General features: G+C 69.2%; 2 protein-coding genes across 2 annotated transcripts; both read left to right on the top strand.

Moving 5' to 3' along the window:
- The first annotated feature begins 7,160 nt into the window (after nt 1-7,160).
- TH (tyrosine hydroxylase) lies at nt 7,161-16,265 on the top strand. Its single transcript, XM_012743995.2, has 13 exons — nt 7,161-7,272; nt 9,584-9,802; nt 12,080-12,254; nt 12,450-12,538; nt 12,670-12,737; nt 13,142-13,192; nt 13,580-13,725; nt 13,832-13,967; nt 14,160-14,229; nt 14,599-14,655; nt 14,846-14,941; nt 15,165-15,298; nt 15,829-16,265. The coding sequence occupies exons 1-13, from the start codon at nt 7,183-7,185 to the stop codon at nt 15,986-15,988; spliced, it is 1,491 nt and encodes a 496-aa protein (XP_012599449.2). The 5' UTR covers nt 7,161-7,182; the 3' UTR covers nt 15,989-16,265.
- Nucleotides 16,266-18,144: 1,879 nt separating this feature from the next.
- Nucleotides 18,145-19,726, top strand: INS (insulin). The gene is made up of 3 exons (XM_012743999.2): nt 18,145-18,185; nt 18,377-18,583; nt 19,534-19,726. Exons 2-3 carry the CDS (start codon nt 18,397-18,399, stop codon nt 19,677-19,679), a joined length of 333 nt encoding a protein of 110 aa, XP_012599453.1. The 5' UTR covers nt 18,145-18,185; nt 18,377-18,396; the 3' UTR covers nt 19,680-19,726.
- The last annotated feature ends 2,867 nt before the right edge of the window (nt 19,727-22,593 follow it).

Genomic DNA, 22,593 nt, shown 5'->3' with positions numbered 1-22,593 from the left:
GCACACAAGCATGCTTGCTCACACACATGCACACTTGCAACACATGCACACGTGTGCATAGAGACAACTTCACATGCACATAAGCATGCTTGCTCACACACATGCACCCTTACAACACATGCACACGTGTGCATAGAGACACCTTCACACGCACATAAGCATGCTTGCTGACACACATACACACTTGCAACACATGCACACGTGTGCATACAGACACCTTCACATGCACACAAGCATGCTTGCTCACACACATGCACACTTGCAACACATGCACACGTGTGCATACAGACACCTTCACATGCACACAAGCATGCTTGCTCACACACATGCCCCCTACAACACATGCACATGTGTGCATAGAGACAACTTCACACGCACATAAGCATGCTTGCTCACACACATGCACCCTTACAACACATGCACACGTGTGCATAGAGACACCTTCACACGCACATAAGCATGCTTGCTGACACACATACACACTTGCAACACATGCACACGTGTGCATACAGACACCTTCACATGCACACAAGCATGCTTGCTCACACACATGCACACTTGCAACACATGCACACGTGTGCATACAGACACCTTCACATGCACACATGCACACGTGTGCATACAGACACCTTCACATGCACACAAGCATGCTTGCTCACACACATGCACCCTTACAACACATGCACACGTGTGCATAGAGACACCTTCACATGCACACAAGCATGCTTGCTCACACACATGCACCCTTACAACACATGCACACGTGTGCATAGAGACACCTTCACACGCACATAAGCATGCTTGCTCACACACATACACACTTGCAACACATGCACATGTGTGTAGACGCCTTCGCACTCACACAAGCATGCTTGCTCTCACACATGCACACTTGCAACACATGCACACGTGTGCATAGAGACACCTTCACACTCACACAAGCATGCTTGCTCACACACATGCACACTTGCAACACATGCACATGTGTGCAGACGCCTTCGCACTCACACAAGCATGCTTGCTCACACACATGCACACTTGCAACACATACACACGTGTGTATACAGACACCCTCACACACACACAAGCATGCTTGCTTACACACATGCACACTTGCAATGCATGCACATGTATGTATAGAGATACCTTCACACGCACACTCGCAACTCATGAACATGTGTGCATACAGACACTTTCACACACACACAAGCATGCTTGCTCACATACTTGCAATGCATGCACATGTGTGCAAAAGACACCTTGACATGTATGCATACACTCACACATCTGCAAAGGCATGGACACACACATACATGTACATTGAGTGCACATACACACACACCAAATAAAACTACGGGCGGGGATCTGGACTTGGGGCTCCTGACCTTGGCTGCACACGCAAGGGGGTGCTCTTGGCAATCTCAGCATGTCCATCACACCCCGCGACCTCAAGTCCCGGGAGTGGGCTTCCAGGTGACGCGTGTGAGCCAGGTACGGCGCAGCCATCACCCCCAGCCTGAGCCTGAGCCCACAGGGGCTGCTGGAGCCCAGGGAGCAGTCAGGGAAAAGGTGGCAGCGCCCCGCCCTGCGGGCCCGGAGGTGCCCATCATCCACCTCTGTGGCTGCAGGGCTGTGGTGGCCCCTCGCTGGCCAGGACTGCCCACACTCGGCTCTGCAACCTGCCCCTCCGTCCCCTTGCCCTCCCCTCCCCCCCCAGCTGCCCCTCCCTTCCCGACCTGGACCCACTGGGTCCCGGCACCTGGAAAAACCCCCCGACCCAGTCCCCTTGGCCTCCGGGAATCTCCCGCACCCCTGAGGCTCGAGGCTGCCTCTCTGAGGATGCCCTGGAGGGGAGGGGACGTCTCGGGTGGGCGCTGGGCCCTCTGGGGGGTGCAGCCAGCGTCTGCAGAGACCCACTGTGTGGGTGGCAAAGCCGAGCCCAGCCACCAGGGGCTGAGCAGGACGCTCCTCCCGGCTCCCTGAACAGGGGTCTCAGCACTGGGGCGGGACCCCCTCTGGGAGGAGGCGGTCAGGGAGGGCGGAGGGGCTGCTTGGAGGTGGAGGAGGGGTGGCCCGGAGGAGGGGTGGCCCAGAGGAGGGGTGGCCTGGAGGAGGGGTGGCCTGGAGGAGGGGTGGCCGGGAGGAGGGGTGGCCCGGAGGAGGGGTGGCCCGGAGGAGGGGTGGCTGGGAGGAGGGGTGGCTGGGAGAAGGGGTGGCCTGGAGGAGGGGTGGCCGGGAGGAGGGGTGGCCAGGAGGAGGGGTGGCTGGGAGGAGGGTGGCTGGGAGGAGGGGTGGCTGGGAGGAGGAAGGGTGGCCCGGAGGAGGGGTGGCCGGTAGGAGGGGTAGCCTGGAGGAGCAGGGTGGCCGGGAGGAGGGGTGGCCTGGAGGAGCAGGGTGGCTGGGAGGAGGGGTGGCTGGGAGGAGGGTGGCCGGGAGGAGGGGTGGCCTGGAAGAGGAGGGTGGCCAGGAGGAGGGGTGGCCGGTAGGAGGGGTGGCCTGGAGGAGCAGGGTGGCCGGGAGGAGGGGTGGCTGGGAGGAGGAGGGTGGCCTGGAGGAGGGGTGGCTGGGAGGAGGAGGGTGGCCTGGAGGAGCAGGGTGGCCGGGAGGAGGGGTGGCTGGGAGGAGGAGGGTGGCCTGGAGGAGGGGTGGCCCAGAGGAGGAGGGTGGCCTGGAGGAGGGGTGGCCCAGAGGAGGAGGGTGGCCCGGAGGAGGGTGGCCGGGAGGAGGGGTGGCCTGGAGGAGGAGGGTGGCCGGGAGGAGGGGTGGCCTGGAGGAGGGGTGGCCCAGAGGAGGAGGGTGGCCTGGAGGAGGGTGGCTGGGAGGAGGGGTGGCTGGGAGGAGGGGTGGCTGGGAGGAGGAGGGTGGCCGGGCGAGGCAGTGAGGAGGCCACCAGACAGGGCACGGCCAGAGAGGCCAGACGCAGGGCCACCCCGCCCCTCGCTGCCGGCCTGACTTCCAAACTCGGGATTAGCCCTGAGTGGGGCCATCGATCCGCCCGGGCGCTGATTCCGCTGTCGATAGCCCGCCCGCCCGCTCCATCCTCCGCCTCGTTAGGGCTAATTGCCCTGACATTTCGGGCTGGCAGGCACCGCGCTTCTGTCGCATGTCAGGGCGCCTCGGCCCTCCCAGCTCGGGCGGGGGCATCCTTAGACTGCGGGAAAAGACAGCCCAGACAGGGCCGCTGCCTGCTGCCCGGGGTGGCGGGAGGGGAGGGACGCGGCTGTCACTGTTCCCCGCCTCCTCGGGACAACGGGGGCCCAGGGACGGCCCAGGGCAGCGTGACATCCCAAGTGGCCCCCAAATCCTCGGGGAGGGCCCCAGCAGGTGTGTGTCGGCCCGCGCCGCCTGGGTTCCCAGGGGACTGCTCAGAGAGCCACGGGTGGGCCTGGTGCAGCTGGTGGCGTGTGTGCGTATGTGTGGCGTGTGCATGTGTGTGCCGTGTGCATGGGGCGGGTGCGTGCGTGTGCCCGGGCGCTTGCAAGAGGACATACATGCCGACCGACCGAGACCGTCCTGCTAACACGATGGGAGCTGACCTCTGCCCCGGGTTTCTGGGGAGCAGGTTCCCAGGCTGCTCTCCACGGTCACGCCAGTTTCCACTGCGGAGCCCAGAGCGAGGGGTCCTCGCTGGGGTCGGGGCACCTGCGTGGGTGGGAGGAGGGGGCCACACGAGGGCAGGGGCCACACGAGGGCAGGGGCCACGGCCATCGGGGGTCCTGGTGTTTGCTGCCAGGGCTCAGCGGGGAGGGTAGGGGTCCCCTGAGCCCTGAGCCCACCACAGTCAGGGCCCTGCAGGGGTGCAGGATGGAACCCCTCGGGGCCTGGGTTTGGGGAGCGGCAGAGAGCGGGCACCTGTGCCAGGGCGTGGCAGGCTGTCATTATGGGCCATTAAGCCGGGGTGCTGGAGACGATGTGGGGGGGGCCGGGAGGGAGCCGGTGCAGCGCCCTGATTTCCTCGGCGGCTGCATGCGTAAGTTCTCCCAGAGACGGTGAGAGGAGGGGCCCTGCGGGGGTGCAGGCAGGGGGACCAGAGAGTCCCTGCAGGAAGGTGGGGCTGGCTGAACCCCCTACCTGACCCCACAGCAAGTGGGGGGACAGCGAGGGCCGGCAGCGTCCCCACCGCCCTCCCCGAGAGGGCCCTGTCTCGGGTCTTATCGCCTTTGCCCCCGCCCTCCTCCTAAGCCACCCCCACGCTCCCCCAGGGCTCAGCCCAGCCCTGCCCTTCCCTCCGGGGTCCCTGCCTCCCGAGACCCCTCCCCTCGGCCCCGGGTCTGGGTGCCCCCCTGGGGTACACCGCTGGGTCTTTGAAAGACCAACAACGTCTTGCAAGTTGGGAAACTGGGCTGGGACTCAAGTGACCCAGAGGAGCCTCCGGCTGGAGCCTCAGTCCTGCACCCGCAGAAGGGCCCACGAGCGCCCCCACTGCAGGGCAGCCCCCGAGGACCCCGGCCCTGGGCGCTGCAGAGGCCAGGGGTCGGCCCTGTGTCCCTCCCAGCCTGTGCCCAGTGTGGAGGAGGCTCTCGTCCGAGGGTGAGCAGGGCTGACCGCCGTGGGGGTCTCTGGAGAGGGACGGGGTGGGGAGGTGGCCCAGGCCCGGGCAGCCTGCAGTCCGGGCTGGGGAGGACCTTCTGGGCCAGGAGGGAGGATGCCGGCCCGGGCTGGACTTCGGGGGTCCCCAGGGGTCCCCTCACCACCTGGGGTGGGGCAGGGGGCATGGCATGGCCAGGGCTCCAGTCGGGGGTCACCCCTGTGCCCACGGGGGCCTCAGACCCGGGCCCAGCACAGCCCCCGGCCCGAGGAGCGGGTGTGGGGAAGCCCCCAGGCTACAGCGCCTCGCAGGGGCGTGGGGTGGAGCAGGGCAGGTGCAGGGCTGGGGGCTGCGCTCGATCCGAGGGGGCCCGGGGGGTCCAGAGGCGGCCATGGCCTCAGCGCCCGGGGAGGAGTCTAGAAAGCCGAGCTCCCCGCGCGGCTTCCACGCGAGTGCAGCCGACCCGGGCAGGAAAGCGAATTAAAAGACAATATTTGTGCCGGTGGACGGCATTTGCAGAAAGGTTAAATCCACATCGGGCGGTGCGGGCCGCCGCCCCCTGCCTGGCATCTGTCAGGCGTGTCACCCCCCGGCCTGCGCCACCTGAGCACGCGGGCCTGTGGGGTGGGGCGGGCGGGGCGAGGCTGACGGCCCCCTGGCAGCCTGCCCTGGGGGGCGGGGGCGGCCCGTGGGGCGGGGGCGGGGCACGGGGCCCGGGCTCAGCTGCAGCAGGGGCTTCTGGGCGCAGCGCGAGGACACGGAGTCCGAGCCAGGCCTGCACGCAGGGTCCCCGGGGCCGGTCCCCCCGAGGCCACGCCCCGGGCCCACTTAGCCAGGCCACACACCCGGGGCCCTGCTCCTGAGGGCCACAGAGCCCACAAGGTGAGGCAGGGCCTGCGGCGGGCACTGGGAGGCTGTCCTGGCCAAGCCTGGGGGGAGTCCCCGGTCCCCCCCCTCGGGAGGTGCCAGGGGAGCAGATGACAGAGCAGAGCAGAGCAGGGCGCCCCAATACCACGGCGGGAAGGAGCAGGCATTGCAAAGTGAATGGTGACTGAGCGCTGGGTTCTGCGGGATGCATAGGAGCTCACCAGGATGAGAGGGTGGGCAAGGAATGAGGCTTCAAACTGGAGTCCAGTCCTGGAGCAGGAGCAGGAGTGCAGGGGGGTGGGCCGTGGAGGGGCAGGTCTGGGTCTTTCTTTGCTCTGACTGAGCACTCAGGCTGCTTCCAGAGAGCAGCGGGGAGCCACTGAGGGTTGTGGAGCAAGGGAATGACTTGCGGCTGGTCCCGGGGCCCTGCTGGAGGGAGTGGGGGAGGCAGGTCCAGCAGCTCTCTGGAGCAGACAGGCCGGTCCCTGGAGGCCGGGAGACGCCCAGGGGGTGGTCTGAGGTCACACGGTGGCCAGCCGGGGGGGACCTCGTGGGGGGAGAGGGGACAGTCCAGGACTTCTGGCTCTGCCAGGTCCAGCGTGTCCCTGGGGCTCCTGTCACCAGCAGGCCCAACTCCGGGGCTGCCCCGACTCCAGGCGGGGACAGCGGGTGGCAGGCGGTGGCGGCGAGTCCTCCCTCCCCTCATGCCACCGCCCTCACGGCGGGCTCTGGCCTGGGCTGTCCCTGCTGGCCCCGCATGCCCCGGGGACGAGGGGTGCCTTGTCCCTCCCCCGAGGGGCCCAGAAGCCCCCATGCCGCCCGCACGCCTCTGCCCAGAGCCGTCGCCAGCAAGAGGGGAGCTGGGCTGGACAGAGACGGGGTGGGGCTCACACGGCTGCTGGGGGTCCCCTCCTGAGCCTCACTGGTCTCCTGGGGGGTGGACCCCAGAGTGAAGCCCTGGCCCCCCAGCCGGAAGGCAGACATGGCAGAGACGTCCCGTCCGGGGTGGGGCCGCAGGGAGCAGGAGGCACCTGTGCTGGGGCTGAGCCAGGGCAGGGGTGGGGGCGGAGGGACAGGGGTGGGGGCGCACGGGCAGATGCAGACCTCGGGAGACGCTCTCACTGGGGGTGTCCTGGAGGGAGTCCCCAGGGCACCACGGGAGAACCGGTCACCCCAGAGCGCCACCCTCCAGGGCCCAGCTGGAGAGGAGAGTACGGAGGTGTAGGGGGACCCAGATCTCGCCGGGCGGGTGGGAGCCCCCCGGGTGCCCTGGAGGGGCCGTAACCGGGCCCCTCCTGAGAGACCACCCCTTCCTCGGGCCTCCGGGGCCCTCCACCCTGGAGGGATGGGCCCTTCTGGAACATTCCAGGTCCCACTGGTCACGCCGGGGATCTGGAGCAAGGGCTGCAGGCGCAGGGGCTGGCTCATTAAACCTGCACCGTGGGGTGCCCAGGCAGCCCCCCCCCCCCGCCTGCGCTCAAGGGGCTGAGCCACCCCCCGTTTTCCCGGCGCCTGCAGTGCACCAGCCCCGTCCCCACCGAGCCGGGGGAGGGTGATTCAGAGGGACAGTACCGGTGACAGTGGCTGCAATTAGATTTAATGGGACGAGCCCTTTCTCCCGTGCTCTTCGCCCGCCCCCGCCCCCCTCCGGCACAGCAGCAGGGAGGGACGGGAGGGACGGGAGGAGGTGGAGGTGGGGGACCCGGGGGGCTTTGACGTCAGCCCAGCCTATAAGAGGCCACCGGGCCGAGGGCCGTGCAGAGGAGCCGGGACCTCCACGCGGCACCATGCCCACCCCCAGCGCCTCCACGCCGCAGGCCAAGGGCTTCCGAAGGGCCGTCTCTGAGCTGGACGCCAAGCAGGCGGAGGCCATCATGGTAAGAGGGCGCTGGGCGCCCGCGGCCTCTCCCCCACCCCACGGGCTGGCAGGGTCCGGGCGTGGAGTCCTGGGCGGGTGGGCAGCCCTGTGTCTGGGTGTTTGTGTGCTGAGGACTGAGTGTGGGGGTCGGCACCCCTCTTGTGCCAGCCCTCTTGGGGGGTTGGGTCTCCGGGTGTCCTGCTCGCTTTGGAACCGTACGGACGGGAGTCCGGAGAGCAAGCAGCTCGGGGGGCTGGGAGGGAGCCCCGGGGAGCAACAGTGTCCTGGGTGGGCCCCTCCGCCTGCCGGCCCCACCTGCCTGCTCCCCGCCCCAGCTGCCCGGCGAGGGGAGGGGCCCCGATGGCTGCGCAGGGTGGGGTCCTGGGCACATGGGGGCAAAGGCCCCGCCGTGCCAGCCGGTGCGCAGGCTCCGGGCGATTCCCACCCACTCTCTCCTTCCTTCCCCCTTCACTTCGTCGCCTGCGGGCCACCGAGCCAGCCCCCTGCCAGCCTGGACGCTCGGGCGTCTCCCCCGCCACGGGGGTCCTCGGCCCAGACTCCCGGGTCAGCTGCGCTCGGGCTTTGCTCATGGCGCGCAGCACGATGGCGTGAGCTACGGAGACGTCATTCTAGGGCGGGACGACACCCTCGTCCCCCCAGCCATCGCCCCACACACACATCCCCTCCCCAAGTGGGGCCCGGGGCGCCCGCCTCCCGAGCTCTCCCGGGCCTGGGTCTGCAGCCTTGGCTGTGTCCACACCGCCCACCCCACGGGTGACCGGGGCGCCGGGGTGTCTGCCACACCCCTTCCGTGTCCCAAGACCCGGAGCCCATGGACAGCGGAGCCCGGTCTCTCTTGCCAAGAGGCCCAGGACGTTCTCAGAAGTTCTGCTTCAAGCCCCAAGCCCCAAACACCCGCCAGGCGCTGCCTGGGTCTAGTGGACGACATGGGCGGGGCCTGGGTGTCGGGGTGTCAGATGTGCGGACCCTGGGCGTGGGGGAGGGGCACAGGGAGGGCTGGGGGGACAGGGCCCTCTGTTTGGTGGGGCAGGGCGAGGCACCGAGCAGGGAGCCCCCCGTGTCCAGATGGGGGGATGAGGACGGCCCCGGCCGAGGAAGGGCCAGGAGGTTGTCCGGTGGGCCCGGGGGAAGGGGGGCAGCTCCTACCTGAGCTGTTTGCCCCTGCCCCCACCCGGCAGTAGATGTCTGTCCATCTCTGTCCACCTCAGTCCATCTCTGTCCATCTCTGACCATCTCTGTCCACCTCGGTCCATCTCTGTCCATCTCTGACCATCTCTGTCCACCTCAGTCCATCTCTGTCCATCTCGGTCCATCTCTGACTATCTCTGTCCACCTTGGTCCACCTCGGTCCATCTCTGTCCACCTCGGTCCATCTCTGACTATCTCTGCCCACCTCGGTTCATCTCGGACCATCTCTGCCCACCTTGGTCCATCTCTGTCCACCTCGGTCCATCTCTGACTTTCTCTGTCCACCTCGGTCCATCTCTGTCCACTTCGGTCCATCTCTGTCCACCTCGGTCCATCTCTGACTATCTCTGTCCATCTCGGTCCATCTCTGTCCACCTCGGTCCATCTCTGTCCACTTTGGTCCATCTCTGTCCACCTCGGTCCATCTCTGACTATCTCTGTCCATCTCGGTCCATCTCTGTCCACCTCGGTCCATCTCTATCTCGGTCCACCTCGGTCCATCTCTAACTATCTCTGTCCATCTCAGTCCATCTCTGTCCACCTCGGTCCATCTCTGACTTTCTCTGTCCACCTCGGTCCATCTCTGTCCACTTCAGTCCATCTCTGTCCATCTTGGTCCATCTCTGACTATCTCTGTCCACCTCGGTCCATCTCTGTCCTCCTCGGTCCATCTCTGACTTTCTCTGTCCACCTCGGTCCATCTCTGTCCACCTCAGTCCATCTCTATCTCGGTCCACCTCTGTCCATCTCTGTCTACCTCTGTCCATCTCAGTCCACCTCTGTCCACCTTGGAGGCTGGGGCTGGACAGGCAGGTCTCTGGTCACCCTCTCTCTGTCCTAATCCAGTCAGGGCCAGGCCTGGGGACAGGTGACACAGCGTCCCTGTGCTGAGGGAGGCGGGAGGGGGAGGCCTCCCTTCCCACCCCCAGCACTCGGCTTCCAGCATCTTCCGTCAGGACGGACTGGGGGCCGTGCCGGCAGGCGGAGGCACACAGTAGGCGCTCAGGGACGTGCTCTGAGCTGCCGCTGTGCCCTCCTCCCCTGCCTGCCTCGTGCCACCAGAGCGGCCTCCGTGGGCACGAGGGGTGCGTGGGTCTCAGTGGCTGTGCCTGTCCCCACAGTCCCCGAGGTTTGTCGGGCGGCGGCAGAGCCTCATTGAGGATGCCCGCAAGGAGAGGGAGGCGGCCGCAGTGGCGGCGGCGGCCGCGGCAGCGGAGCCCGGGGACCCCCTGGAGGCCGTGGTGTTCGAAGAGAAGGCGGGGAGGGCCGTGCTGAACCTGCTCTTCTCACTGGGGGGCACCAAGCCCCCGGCGCTGTCCCAGGCCCTGAAGGTGTTTGAGGTGAGGCCACGCCACGCGGTGGGTGCACACGCATGTGCCTCTGTGGGTGCGCATGTGGGGACCATGCAAGGTGGGGCTGCCTGGGAGGCGAGTCCCTGTCCCTTCTACAGCAGAAGTGTGGCTGCCTGGGCCACCGCGGGCAGTGGGAAGAGGTCTCAGGAGCCCCCGTGGCCCTGGTGCACCCCGGGTTCTTGGGGGACCCCTGAGCATAAGCCTTGCAGCTGAGGCCACCAAGCCCCACCGCACCACCCACCTCCCCACCACCAACTCCCCACCACCCATCTCCCCACCACCCAACTCCCCACCACCCATCTCCCCACCACCCGCCTCCCCACCACCAACTCCCCACCACCCATCTCCCCACCACCATCTCCCCACCACCAACTCCCCACCACCCATCTCCCCACCACCCAACTCCCCACCACCCATCTCCCCACCACCCGCCTCCCCACCACCAACTCCCCACCACCCATCTCCCCACCACCAGCTCCCCACCACCCAGCTCCCCACCACCCATCTCCCCACCACCAGCTCCCCACCACCCAGCTCCCCACCACCCAGCTCCCCACCACCCAGCTCCCCACCACCCAGCTCCCCACCACCAACTCCCCACCACCATCTCCCCACCACCCATCTCCCCACCACCCATCTCCCCACCACCATCTCCCCACCACCCAGCTCCCCACCACCCAGCTCCCCACCACCCATCTCCCCACCACCAGCTCCCCACCACCCAGCTCCCCACCACCCATCTCCCCACCACCCATCTCCCCACCACCCAGCTCCCCACCACCCAGCTCCCCACCACCAACTCCCCACCACCCATCTCCCCACCACCAGCTCCCCACCACCCAGCTCCCCACCACCCAGCTCCCCACCACCCACATCCCCACCACCCATCTCCCCACCACCCATCTCCCCACCACCCATCACCCCACCACCCATCTCCCCACCACCCATCTCCCCACCACCCAGCTCCCCACCACCCAGCTCCCCACCACCCACATCCCCACCACCCACCTCCCCACCACCCATCTCCCCACCACCCATCACCCCACCACCCATCTCCCCACCACCCAGCTCCCCACCACCCAGCTCCCCACCACCCAGCTCCCCACCACCCATCTCCCCACCACCCATCTCCCCACCACCCAGCTCCCCACCACCCAGCTCCCCACCACCCATCACCCCACCACCCATCTCCCCACCACCATCTCCCCACCACCCATCTCCCCACCACCATCTCCCCACCACCCATCTCCCCACCACCCATCACCCCACCACCCATCTCCCCACCACCCATCTCCCCACCACCCAGCTCCCCACCACCCAGCTCCCCACCACCCAGCTCCCCACCACCCACATCCCCACCACCCATCTCCTCACCACCCATCTCCCCACCACCCATCTCCCCACCACCCAGCTCCCCACCACCCAGCTCCCCACCACCCAGCTCCCCACCACCCACATCCCCACCACCCATCACCCCACCACCCACATCCCCACCACCCATCTCCCCACCACCCATCTCCCCACCACCCATCTCCCCACCACCCATCTCCCCACCACCCACATCCCCACCACCCATCTCCTCACCACCCATCTCCTCACCACCCATCTCCCCACCACCCACATCCCCACCACCCACATCCCCACCACCACCCAGCAGGGCATCCCAGGAATGGCCCTGACCCCCACCTGCCCACCACCCACCAGCCAGCCGCTACTGTTGCGGCCAATTGTGTCAGCTGCTCCCGCCACGCTCCGGGAAGAGACTCCCAAATGACATTAGAGCCAGACTCCGCGAGAGGTCCCAGGGCCAGCTCAGTGGCCTTGGGGCATTGCAACCGATGACCCTGGTTGCCGGGTGACGGGAGGCGGCAGTGAAGCGGGCCCTTTCTGCAGGCCCTGGGTGCTCAGGGCTCCCTCTGCGGGGCTGGAGCCTCAAGTCCAGGACAGGGCGGGACCGGGGCCCTTGCACAGGACCTGGGAGTGGCCGCCAGGCCCAGGTGAGGCCACCAGGGGCAGGGGCACCTCTGACCAGCGGCTGGAGTCCGACCGTGGGCACAGCTGCAGGACACAGACAGCACGTGAAGGGCCAGGGAGGGACAGTTCCGGGTTAGATGAATCGGACAAAAGCTCTGTCCGGGCAGTGGCGTCCGACCCCGCCCTGGAGGGTCCGTGTGCCTCTGTGTGCCGCAGGGCGGGGCCCTCCTTGCCACCCCTGCCCCGTCTCTCTCTGTCCTCCTCTCCCTCTCCCTGCGTTCGCCCCTGCAGACGTTTGAAGCCAAAATCCACCACCTGGAGACCCGGCCCCCGCAGCGGCCGCGGGCGGGGGGCGAGCAGCTGGAGTACCTCGTGCGCTGCGAGCTGCCCCGCCGGGACCTGCCCGCGCTGCTCGGCTCCCTGCGCCGCGTGTCCGAGGACGTGCGCAGCGCCAGGGAGGACAAGGGTGAGGCCGGCGTTCCCTCCTCCAGGGCGGCCGAGTGGCTTGAGACGCTGGGGTGCACAGGGTCCCGCGCCACCCCCGGGACCCAGCCCCGTCCCAGCCCCGGCTGCCCCTGCCTGGCCGGAGTCCCCGGGGGCCGCTTGTGGGTGACGCCGCCCCGCACTCACTGGGGACCTCTTCCCTCTGTCCTCGGTGAAGTCCCCTGGTTCCCAAGGAAGGCGTCGGAGCTGGACCAGTGTCACCACCTGGTCACCAAGTTTGACCCGGACCTGGACTTGGACCACCCGGTGAGCCTCTGTTCCCCCCAGGCCTGCGCCCTCAGCCGCAGCCCGGCCGGCCGGAGGTCTATCTGCCTCGGGACCCCATGGCCCGGTCCCCCCGACGTCACAGCCGTGTCCCGTGTTCCCTCTGTCCCCAGGGCTTCTCCGACCAGGCGTACCGCCAGCGCAGGAAGTTCATCGCTGACATCGCCTTCCAGTACCGGCAGTAAGGCCGCCCCCGGGGCCAAGCACTGTCCCGCGACTTGCACCAGGCTTAGGAGCGCGATGTCACCAGAATTGTCACCTCCCTGTCACCACGGCCACTGCAGGCTTCCTGCCGGGCAGCTCTGCCCCGGGTTCCGCACCTGCGGACACGGCCGACCCCTCTAGTGCTCTGGGGCGGGTCTCCCCAAATCCCAGCTGAGGAAACTGAGGCACAGAGAGGTTGAGCAACCGCCAGCTCAGGGCACAGCCGGACCCCCCCCCCCGGCAGTGAGCCGAGTGCGGCCTCCTGTCTGCGCCCCCCTCCCCGAGGCCGCGCTGCACACGGCTGGCATGGGTCCCTCCCTCCTGCCCTTCCGCTTCCCCCCCCCGGGGGGGGGGACCTGCTGACCGCCACCCCCTCCGCAGTGGCAGCCCGATCCCCTGTGTGGAGTACACCGCGGAGGAGACTGCCACCTGGTGAGACCCCGCCTGGTGTCACCCTAGACAGTGCCCACAACCCCCCTGTGCAAGGGCCGCCTCCCGGAACAGGGGCGCAGCAGGAGCGACCGAGGCCAGCAGGAGGAGGGACTTCCCCAGGCCCAGAACGTTGTGTGGGGAGCACGAGGGTGCCCGGCCCGCCCTGAGTCACGTCATCCCCGGGAGCTCGGGGACGGCCCCACGGCCCCCCGGCCCCTGGAGTCCCCAAAGCCACCAGCACAAGCCCCTCCCAGTGGCCAGGGTCTCCGGGGTGCATGGGGGGGAGAAGGGGGTATCCGTGCGGGTGGGGCAGGCAGCACCCGCGGGGGGGGGGTGGCGTGGGACCCGGCGCTGGGGCCCCGGCGGGCGCTGACGGCTGGCCCGCAGGAAGGAGGTGTACACCACGCTGAGGGGGCTGTACGCCACACACGCCTGCCGCGAGTACCTGCAGGCCTTCCAGCTGCTGGAGCGCTGCAGCGGGTACCGCGAGGACAGCATCCCCCAACTGGAGGACGTGTCCCGCTTCCTCAAGGGTGCGGCGGCGCTGCCCGGGAGTCCCGGGGTGGGGGCGGGCTGGGGGCCCTCACCGCGAGCCCCGAGCCGGCCCGGGCGCCGGCCTGACCCCCGCGGCCCCCGCAGAGCGGACGGGCTTCCAGCTGCGGCCCGTGGCCGGCCTGCTGTCTGCGCGGGACTTCCTGTCCAGCCTGGCGTTCCGCGTGTTCCAGTGCACCCAGTACATCCGCCACCCGTCCTCGCCCATGCACTCCCCCGAGCCGTGAGTGCCCTGCGGGGGGCCTGCCGCCGGGACGCCCCTTTGCGGAGAGGTCGCGGAGGCAGGGAGGGGCCCGGGCAGTGGTCCCCGAGGGAGGAAGGGTGGAGGCAGGGAGGGTGCAGGGCAGGACCCCGCTGACCCCCAGCCCGCCTCCCTTTTCCCCACGCCGCCCGCCCGCCCGCCCGCCCACCGCAGGGACTGCTGCCACGAGCTGCTGGGGCACGTGCCCATGCTGGCCGACCGCACCTTCGCCCAGTTCTCCCAGGTGTGCCGTGGCTGGGGCTGGGGGTCACTGGGGGGCACAGGTGGGGGCTGGGGCTGCCTCCTCCCTGCCCCGCCACGGGGACTCGGTGCCCCCAGGGCGGACGGTGCCCTCGTGGGTCTGGGAGGCTCCCAGGCCAAGCGCCCTGGAGCAAGCAGACCAGACGGGTGGGGGACACTCTAGTGCATGGGACAGGCCGGTCCCCAGAGAGCCCAGGCCCTGCAGAGGATCCCACGGCCTGTGCTGCCACCTGCCGGCTCCTCGGAGCAGCGGGTCGTGGGCACTGGGTGGCCAGGGAAGGTCTCAGCATCCCGGCAGTGTCGGGGTGACACCCGGGCTGTGTCCCTGCTTCCTCCCCTCCGCCCCCCACAGGACATCGGCCTCGCCTCCCTGGGGGCCTCGGACGAGGAGATTGAGAAGCTGTCCACGGTGGGTTCCCCTGGGGCTGGGGGCTCCCAGATTCAGGCCACGCCCTCCCGTCAGTCCCTGATTCTGTCCAGGGAGTGTGGCCCTCCCCTGTCCAGCCCACCAGCCTGTGCAGGGGGGGCCCGGCCACCGTCCCCGGGGGCTGCGGGTGGCAGCTGTCTCTGGCCCGACGCTGCCTGGCCGTCCCCGACAGCTGTACTGGTTCACGGTGGAGTTTGGCCTCTGCAAACAGAACGGGGAGCTGAAGGCCTACGGCGCGGGGCTGCTGTCCTCCTACGGCGAGCTCCTGGTGAGCACCCCTGCCGAGCCGGGCCCCCGGGACTCAGGCCCCCCTCGGGGAGAGCCGGTCTGCGCCCGGTCCCCAGCCCACCCCGTCCCCTGGCCTCGGGAGGCCCGGGGGGAGGGGGGAGGAAGAGGCCAATCCATGCCCAGAGCCCACCTTGGAGTCAGGCCGTAGCACTCGGTCCCCTCGGGGCGTTGGGGTGCCCGGTGACCCCGTGGCCTCCCGCCAGCACTGCCTGTCCGAGGAGCCCGAGATCCGGGCCTTCGACCCCGAGGCCGCGGCCGTGCAGCCCTACCAGGACCAGGCCTACCAGTCGGTCTACTTCGTGTCCGAGAGCTTCAGCGATGCCAAGGACAAGCTCAGGTAGGCGGGGCTCCCGCCGCACCCCGCTCTGGGAAGCCGGGCCTTCGTCCCAGCCCCCCACGGGGCCTGTGAACCTGCGTCACGGGAGGGCACTGAGCCTTCATTGTGGCACCCCCGCGGCGGGCACACCCTCCCTGAGGACACCAGGCAGCTGGGGAGGGGCACGGGGGCTGGGGTGAGGGTGCGGGGGCCGGGCGGGTTCCCAGGGCCGGGGGCTGGGGTGCCGCAACCCAGATGTCCCGGAGAGGGGAGCAGAGCCCGACAGGTGCGTCCTCCTGAAAGGACTTACCACGTCCCTCCAGCCCCAGGTTGTGCAATGGGGAAACTGAGGCCAGGGGCTGTGCCCAGCGTGGAGAGGAGGGGAGGGCTCTCCAGGGCACATGCCCCAGGAGGGCTTCCTGGAGTAGGCGCCCAGCCGGGCTCCCCTGGCAAAGCCGCCCGGCCCTGGAGGAGGCCCCAGCGCCCAGGTGCCGGCCGCGCTCTGTGTCCTCCGGCCGCCTGGGTGGCTGAGGGCGCCCCGTCCCCCCCAGGAGCTACGCCTCGCGGATCCAGCGCCCCTTCTCCGTGAAGTTCGACCCCTACACGCAGGCGGTGGACGTGCTGGACAGCCCCCGTGCCGTGCAGCGCTCCCTGGAGGGGGTCCAGGACGAGCTGCACACCCTCGCCCACGCGCTCAGCGCCCTCAGCTAGGCGCCCCGGCGGCCGCCCCGGCGTCTCCCGGCCCCAAACTCCTCCCGCCCCTGGGCATCCCAGAGCCCCGCTGCGTTAGGGGCTGGGTCCTGGGCACCCTGGGGCCTGCCAGGCAACGGGGCCCCCACCCCCTCCCCGCCGCCCGCCGCTTCTCAGCGCGTCAGCTGGTGTGTGCGCCTGCCGTCCCTGTCCTGCTGCTGTGGCCCCCGCTGCCGTCACCCCACCCCGACGCCGTCCGCACCCCATCACCCTCTCAATAAAGAAGGAACGGTCTCTGTGCGCCTGTCTGGTCCCGAGTCTGCGCCCCAGCCCGGCTCAGGGGCCCCTTCCCCCTCCTCCTCCCTAGGACGTGGCCCCCCACCTCCCCCAGGGAGCAGGGGCACAGCCGTGATCACCAGGGGGGTCCCCGTGCCCGGGGTCCCAGCCTCAGAGCAGGCAGAGGAGTGGGGGGTTCAAGCCGCTCTGATTCCCCCACCCACTCAGGGCAGGACCTGGGCCTCTGTGGGCTCCCCAGAACGTGAGCAGAGGGGAGGAGTCCGGCCGAGCGGGTTCCCAGGAGAACCCTCCAGGGACCCCTCCTGCCCAGCAAGGTGGGGGGCTTGACACGGGCTCTGTAAGACACCCCGGCTCACCTGCAGGGCCTGGAGGTCACGCTCCAGCTGGAGCCCTGCACCTGCAGGCCTGGCCGGACGGCCCCGTCCCACCCCACCTCTACCCCTGGAGAGACGGCCCCAGGGCTTCCTGTGAGGACACCCCCCCCTTGCTCCCTGCAGGGTGAGGGGTGCCAGCCGGTCTGCAAGGCCCCTACCATGCCCTACCTGGACCCTTGGCTCGGCCACCCAGCAAACTCCTACTCATCCATCAAGGCCCCCCAGGCAGGGTGCTCTTTCATCTGCTCTCCTCGCCACCTTGTCCCTGCCCGGCCCCCAGTGCCCACGTCCATTCAGCCCCCGAGGCTGCCCCAGGGACATTTCTTCAGGGCTGTGAGCCCCACGAGGCCCCTGGAAAAGGGCTGATGGCCTCCCTTTCCCCCTGCCCTGCCACCCTGGCCTCTGCCCTCCACCTGGGTCCTCCCCGTCTGGCCTCCCTCCCTGCACACCCCTCTCAAAGTGACACCCCAAATTCCCCAGCTGCAGAGGGCCCGGAGCTCTGGGGTGTCCTGACAGCTGGTGCCTGCCCTATGCAGAGCCCTGGACAGGCTGGGGGGGCCTGAGGCTTGGGGTGTGGGTGGGGCAGCCCCTGAGGGGTCCCACGCCGAGTGCCGGGCAGAGGGTCTCGCCAGTAGGCTGGGAGGGAGGGGCAGGGCCTGGGCAGGGGGCACAGGGACAGAAGAGGCAGGCACAGGGTGCCCCCAACCCGTCCTACCCCCTCGGTCTCAGGGGCGCCTCTGCAAGGTGCTATGAGGTGGGCGGAGCTGCAGGCAGGGGGCTTAGTGTTCTCCCACGCTGAATGGTCACGCTGGGGCTCCAGGTGCCTGTCCCGGGGGAGCCCAGGTGACACCCAAGGCAGGTGATGGGTGGCTGGGCGTGGCTGGAATGGGGGAGATGGGTCTGGCCTCCCTGGAAGAAGTTGGGGGTCTAGAGGACACCTGGGGTGACCCGGAGTGGCCGGTGTGCGGCAGGTGCGGGGGGTCGTGTGGCACCTGCTGCCTGTCACTGAGCACGCGGGGTGGCAGCTGAGGCCTGGCGGGGGCTGCTGTCCTGGGCGTGGTGGGGCCGTGGCAGGGGGCAGGGAGGACACGTCCCCACGCCGCCCATGGGGCAGGCCAGGCGAGGGTGCCGGGAGGGGCACAAGGACACCCCCGGGTCCCTGCAGCCCCAGGCTCTGCCGACTGCTGCGGAAAACGTCTCTGGGAGTCGGGTGGGGCCGCGCTCTCCCGGCCACCCTCGCCCCCAGCTGTGACAGGGACAGCTCTGCAGTCAGGGCGTCAGGGCCTCGTTAAGACGCTAATGACCGCGTGGCCCCAGCGAGAGGTGCTGACCACGGAGGAGATGCTCCCGGCCCCCGAAGCAGGGAAATGGTCCGGAAACTGCAGCCTCAGCGCCCCCCCCCCCGGCCATCTGCCGACCCCCCCAGGCCCTAATGGGCCAGGCGGCCGGGCCGGGGGCAGGGAGGTGGGCTCGGGGCTATAAAGCCGGCAGCGCCCGGCAGCCCCCAGCCCTGCGGACCAGCTGTTTCCCCGGCCGTCAGCAAGCAGGTCTGTGCCAGGGGCCTCCGGTCCGGGCGGCCCAGCGAGGGGCTCCAGGGCGGTGGGACCCGGGACCCCAGCTCTGCATGGTGGTGGTGGGGAGGGACGTGGGCTCCTCTCGTGGGGCATTTGGGGGAGCAAGCGGGGGTCCCGGGGCAGGGTGCCCGCCCACGCTGGCCTCAGCCCCGCTCCTCTCCCAGGTCTTTGCCCCCGCCCCGCCATGGCCCTGTGGACGCGCCTCCTGCCCCTGCTGGCCCTGCTGGCCCTGTGGGGGCCCGAGCCCGCCCCCGCCTTCGTCAACCAGCACCTGTGCGGCTCCCACCTGGTGGAGGCCCTCTACCTGGTGTGCGGCGAGCGGGGCTTCTTCTACACGCCCAAGAGCCGCCGCGAGGTGGAGGACGCCCAGGGTGAGCGCAGGCCCACGGGGCGGAGGGGGCGGGAGGTGCCGCCGAAGGAAAGGGAGCTCTCTTGGCCTGCCACGTCCTGAAAGCGGCCAGCCCCCCGTGGCCCGGCCAGAGACTCTGGGCTTCAGGACAGTGCCCGCTGCACGAGCAGGGCCCCGATGGCACCCTGAGGCCCACATGGCCCTCCCCGCACCTGCCCTCCCCAAACAAACACCCCAGCCCCCGTCCCTACTTCATAGGACGATAGCAGCTTCCAGGGGGGACTTTAGTAAATGCCCAAGGCCGGGCGTGGTGACTCACGCCTGTAATCCCAGCACTCTGGGAGGCCAAGGTGGGCAGACTGCTCGAGGTCAGGAGTTTGAAACCAGCCTGAGCAAGAGTGAGACCCCGTCTCTACTATAAATAGAAAGAAATTAGCTGGCCAACTAAAAATACATAGAAAAAATCAGCCGGGCATGGTGGCGCATGCCTGTAGTCCCAGCTACTCGGGAGGCTGAGGCAGGAGGATCGCTTGAGCCCAGGAGTCTGAGTTTGCTGTGAGCTAGGCTGATGCCACAGCACTCACTCTAGCCTGGGCAACAGAGTGAGACTCTGTCTCAAAAAAAAAAATAAATAAAAACAAGCGCCCCAGGTCCTGGGTGTGGGTGGTCTCAGGGTGACCTTGGGAAGTGGCCCCCACCCGCCCAGTGGGGCGCGGTAGCAATAGGAGGCTGGCAGTGGGGAGTCGGGGGATGGGCAACCCCCGGGGACGGTGCCCGTGGGGGGCACCTGCCACGTTCCCGCCGCGGCACTGCCCGGGGCCGGGGACAGGTGGCAGGGTGTGTGGGCTCGGGGCCCGCCTGTCCCTGCCCAGCGGCCACCCGGGGTAGGGGGCGGGCGGCTCTGTGTCCCTGACGCCCTGGCCCTGTCTCTCTCTCTCCCTCCCTGTCTGCCTGGCACCGCCCGGCCGGCAGCGGGGCAGGTGGGGCCGGACGGCGGCCTGGGTGCGGGCGGCCTGCAGGCCCTGGCGCTGGAGGGGGCCCCGCAGAAGCGCGGCATCGTGGAGCAGTGCTGCACCAGCATCTGCTCGCTGTACCAGCTGGAGAACTACTGCAACTAGCCACCCGCCCCGCCCCGCCCCGGGACGGAATAAACCTCTTGAATGGCCCCCGTGTCTGTCTTCCGTGTGTCTCCGAGCCCCGCCCCGCCGCGCCGCACCCCCCTCCCCAGCAGCCCCCCAACCCCGAGCGTACTCCATGCTCCCCGGGCTCCAGCCAGGCCCGGGTACCCCAAGGGGCGGGGTGCCTGCCACTGCCCCCCCCGGGGCTCTGGGGGGCGTGGGCGAGCTGAGATGCCGGGGGGCTCTTGGGGAGCTGACTTCCCGGTTCAGAAGCCCTGGGCCCTCAGGGTCCCCAGAGAATTTTCGAGGAAAGAGAATGAGAACATTCCAGTGGCTTCTTCCCACCTACCCCTCCCAGGCCCTATTTTTAGAGCTGCTTCTGTTGGCGTCCCCGTGCAGGGGGGAGGCTGGGCTGGCGGAGGGGTCCTGCAGGGGTAGGTGGGGCCGGGAAGGGGCTGTGAGGCTGCTGAGGCTGGGTCTCCCTCAGCGCCTGCTGTCCCCAGCTCCGGGGGGCCGGTGGGGTCAGTCACAGCCCCCAGCCCAGACCGGCCAGACCCGGTCAACAGAGACCCTGGTGCGCTGGAGGAAGCAGGACAGGCCGGATGACTCCCCACGAGCCGGGCAGCGGGAGGGATGGCCGGCCGTGGGCGGGCCCCGGACCCCACTCCCCGCACTGGCCGCGAGGCCCTGGGAACAGCAGCCCCCGCGGGCTAGGGACCGCCAGGGCCACAAGGCCAGGGACCGCCAGGGCCACAAGGCCAGGCACTTGGGCCAGGGTCTCCCGGCCACCCCTCCATCCCATAGGCAGGGCCACTCAGCCAGATCCCTTCAGCCACAGCCCTGGTGGTGACGCCCACAAGTGCCCAAAGGCCCTGGTGGCAAGGTCACCCTGGGTGCAGGTCTTGGGTTCCCCGGGGGCCGTCTCTGCAGCACCCCTGAGCACAGGAGGTTCCACTGGGCACCGAGATTAGAGAGCAGACAGGAGCCCGGGGCCACCTGGCCTGACTGACCGAGGCCTGGGAGGTCAGCAGGTGACCCTGGCTGCCACGAGGTCTGGCCGGACTGCCTGGCACCCAGGCCGAGCCAATCTGCACCTTCCCTGAAAGCTCCGCCTGGGCCAGGGCCTGGGGCGGCCGGGCCTGGGGCTGGCACCGGGCAGCCTCCTTCCTGCAGCCCGAGGTCGCCCCCTGCCCTGGACAGCAGTGACACCCCCCCAGGGATGGTGCAGGCCCCGCCCCTGGAGTGGGGGCCAAGGCTGGGCCGGCGGGTGGACGGCCGGACACTGGACCCGGAAGAGGAGGGAGGAGGTGCCTGGGGCCAGCAGCCGTCCGTCCGCAGGAAGTCCCAGCCGGCCCTAGTCGCTGGGGAGAGGCAGGGGGTCCCTCCGGAGCCGAGGTACGTGTGCCGGGCGGGCGCAGACAGCCCGTCACCCCGGTGGCCGGCCCCGGTGGCCAGCAAGGCCCTGGGAGTGATGGGCAGGCGCCCCGAGGCACCGGGAGACTCGCAGGGGGTGTGAGTGGGGGCTGGCGGGCAGCAGGAGTCCTCTGGGGGCCGGGAGCGCATGGGCCACCCCAGCCTCTCGGGACTCACAGCGTGGCCGCCACTGGGGGTGCAGGGGGTGCTGGGGAGGTCATTTGAGGGGCCAAATTCCCGTGGCGTCTGGGGGCCTCTGGCCGGAAGGGACGTGGTCCCAGAGAGCTGCCGCCCACCCTCCGCCTTCCTGAGAGCCGCCCCGGCGGCGCTGAGACCGGGGCCCCCTCCCCACACTGGTCTCCTCCAGCCCCTCGGTCCTGCTGTGTGTCCGTGAGAAGGTGGGGGGGAGACCAGACAGGGCGTGGGGGGCGCCTCTCCCTGCTCTGGGCATGGACGGGATGTGGCCACCCAGGGTGGCGGGAGGCCCGGTTGTCACCCGCCTCCACCCCCCCCCGGGCACCGCCCCATGGCTGACACCTGCTGGGGAGTGTGGTCACCCCGCGCACCACGCCAGGCCCACAGACCTTGGCTCTGCCCGTGCTCCGCCCCTTCTGGGAATCCGAGGGACAAACCTCCGGTGCCCAGACCCTGCCTGCCCTTGGAACTGGGCCGCACGGCACGCAGGGCCGGCAGTGGCCACCGGCCGTGTCCAGCTCTGCCTGCCTGCTGGCGTTGGGGCTGGGGTCCACCTAAGTGCTCCCCAGCTGCAGAGCAGGGAGGGTGGCGGGGCAGCTGCCCCCCAGGCCCCTCAAACCTGCCGTACCCCCTTGCGACCTCTGCCCCGTGTCTGGAGGGCAAGGGGTGTCACCGAGGCAGCCTGCTCACTGCCGCCCTCACACGTGCCAGAAGGGCTGGGGACGCTTGTGCCCGTGTGCCCCCGAGGGGAGACTGAGGCTCCAGCCCGGCCCCAGGCTGCTCTGGCACAGATAGGCTGGCACCTGCGCTGGCCTCGGCTGTGTTTGCCTTCTCCAGCCAGCTGCAAATATTTGCTGTCCTCGCTGCTGTCCAGGGTGTGTCCTGGGGGGCACGAAGAGTGTCCCTGGGGGGCACGAGGGATGCAGGGCTGCCAAGGTCGACCCTGGCCCTCGAGGACCTGGTGCCCAGCGGGGTCCGGCCCAGGCAGAGGGCGCGGCCCGGGGCGAGGGGAAGAGGCGTCCCAGGCCGGGCTGGGCTCAGGTGGGGGCGAGGTAGCTGCTGTCTGTCTCCAGCCCGGCCGTGAGGGGGGGCCTTGGGCCATGCCCGGGACCTGACGGGGCCGCCCCCCTGCAGGTGGCTGCTTTCTGGGTGGCAGCTAGGGACACCGGCGATGAGCCGCGCGGCCATTCGCAGATGCAGCCAGCAGATGGCGCCAAAGGCTCGCCTTCGCGGCGGGGCCGGGGCTGCATGGCGAGGCTCTCTCCTCTCTCTTCGGGGTGCGGGTCCCCCACTGCCCACCGCCCCG

This window comes from Microcebus murinus, chromosome 4 (genome assembly GCF_040939455.1).
Source record: "Microcebus murinus isolate Inina chromosome 4, M.murinus_Inina_mat1.0, whole genome shotgun sequence".
Classification (NCBI taxonomy): Eukaryota; Metazoa; Chordata; class Mammalia; order Primates; family Cheirogaleidae; genus Microcebus; species Microcebus murinus.
Note: the sequence above shows the minus strand (reverse complement) of the source record. Positions and strands in the feature narration are given on the sequence as shown.

Coding starts and splice junctions, on each gene's coding strand:
- INS (XM_012743999.2), top strand. CDS start 18,397: ATGGCCCTGTGGACGCGCCTCCTGCCCCTGCTGGCCCTGCTGGCCCTG. Junction 18,584..19,533: donor CGAGGTGGAGGACGCCCAGG/GTGAGCGCAGGC, acceptor CCCGGCCGGCAG/CGGGGCAGGTGGGGCCGGAC.
- TH (XM_012743995.2), top strand. CDS start 7,183: ATGCCCACCCCCAGCGCCTCCACGCCGCAGGCCAAGGGCTTCCGAAGG. Junction 13,193..13,579: donor GCGGAGGAGACTGCCACCTG/GTGAGACCCCGC, acceptor GCTGGCCCGCAG/GAAGGAGGTGTACACCACGC. Junction 14,656..14,845: donor AGATTGAGAAGCTGTCCACG/GTGGGTTCCCCT, acceptor CGTCCCCGACAG/CTGTACTGGTTCACGGTGGA.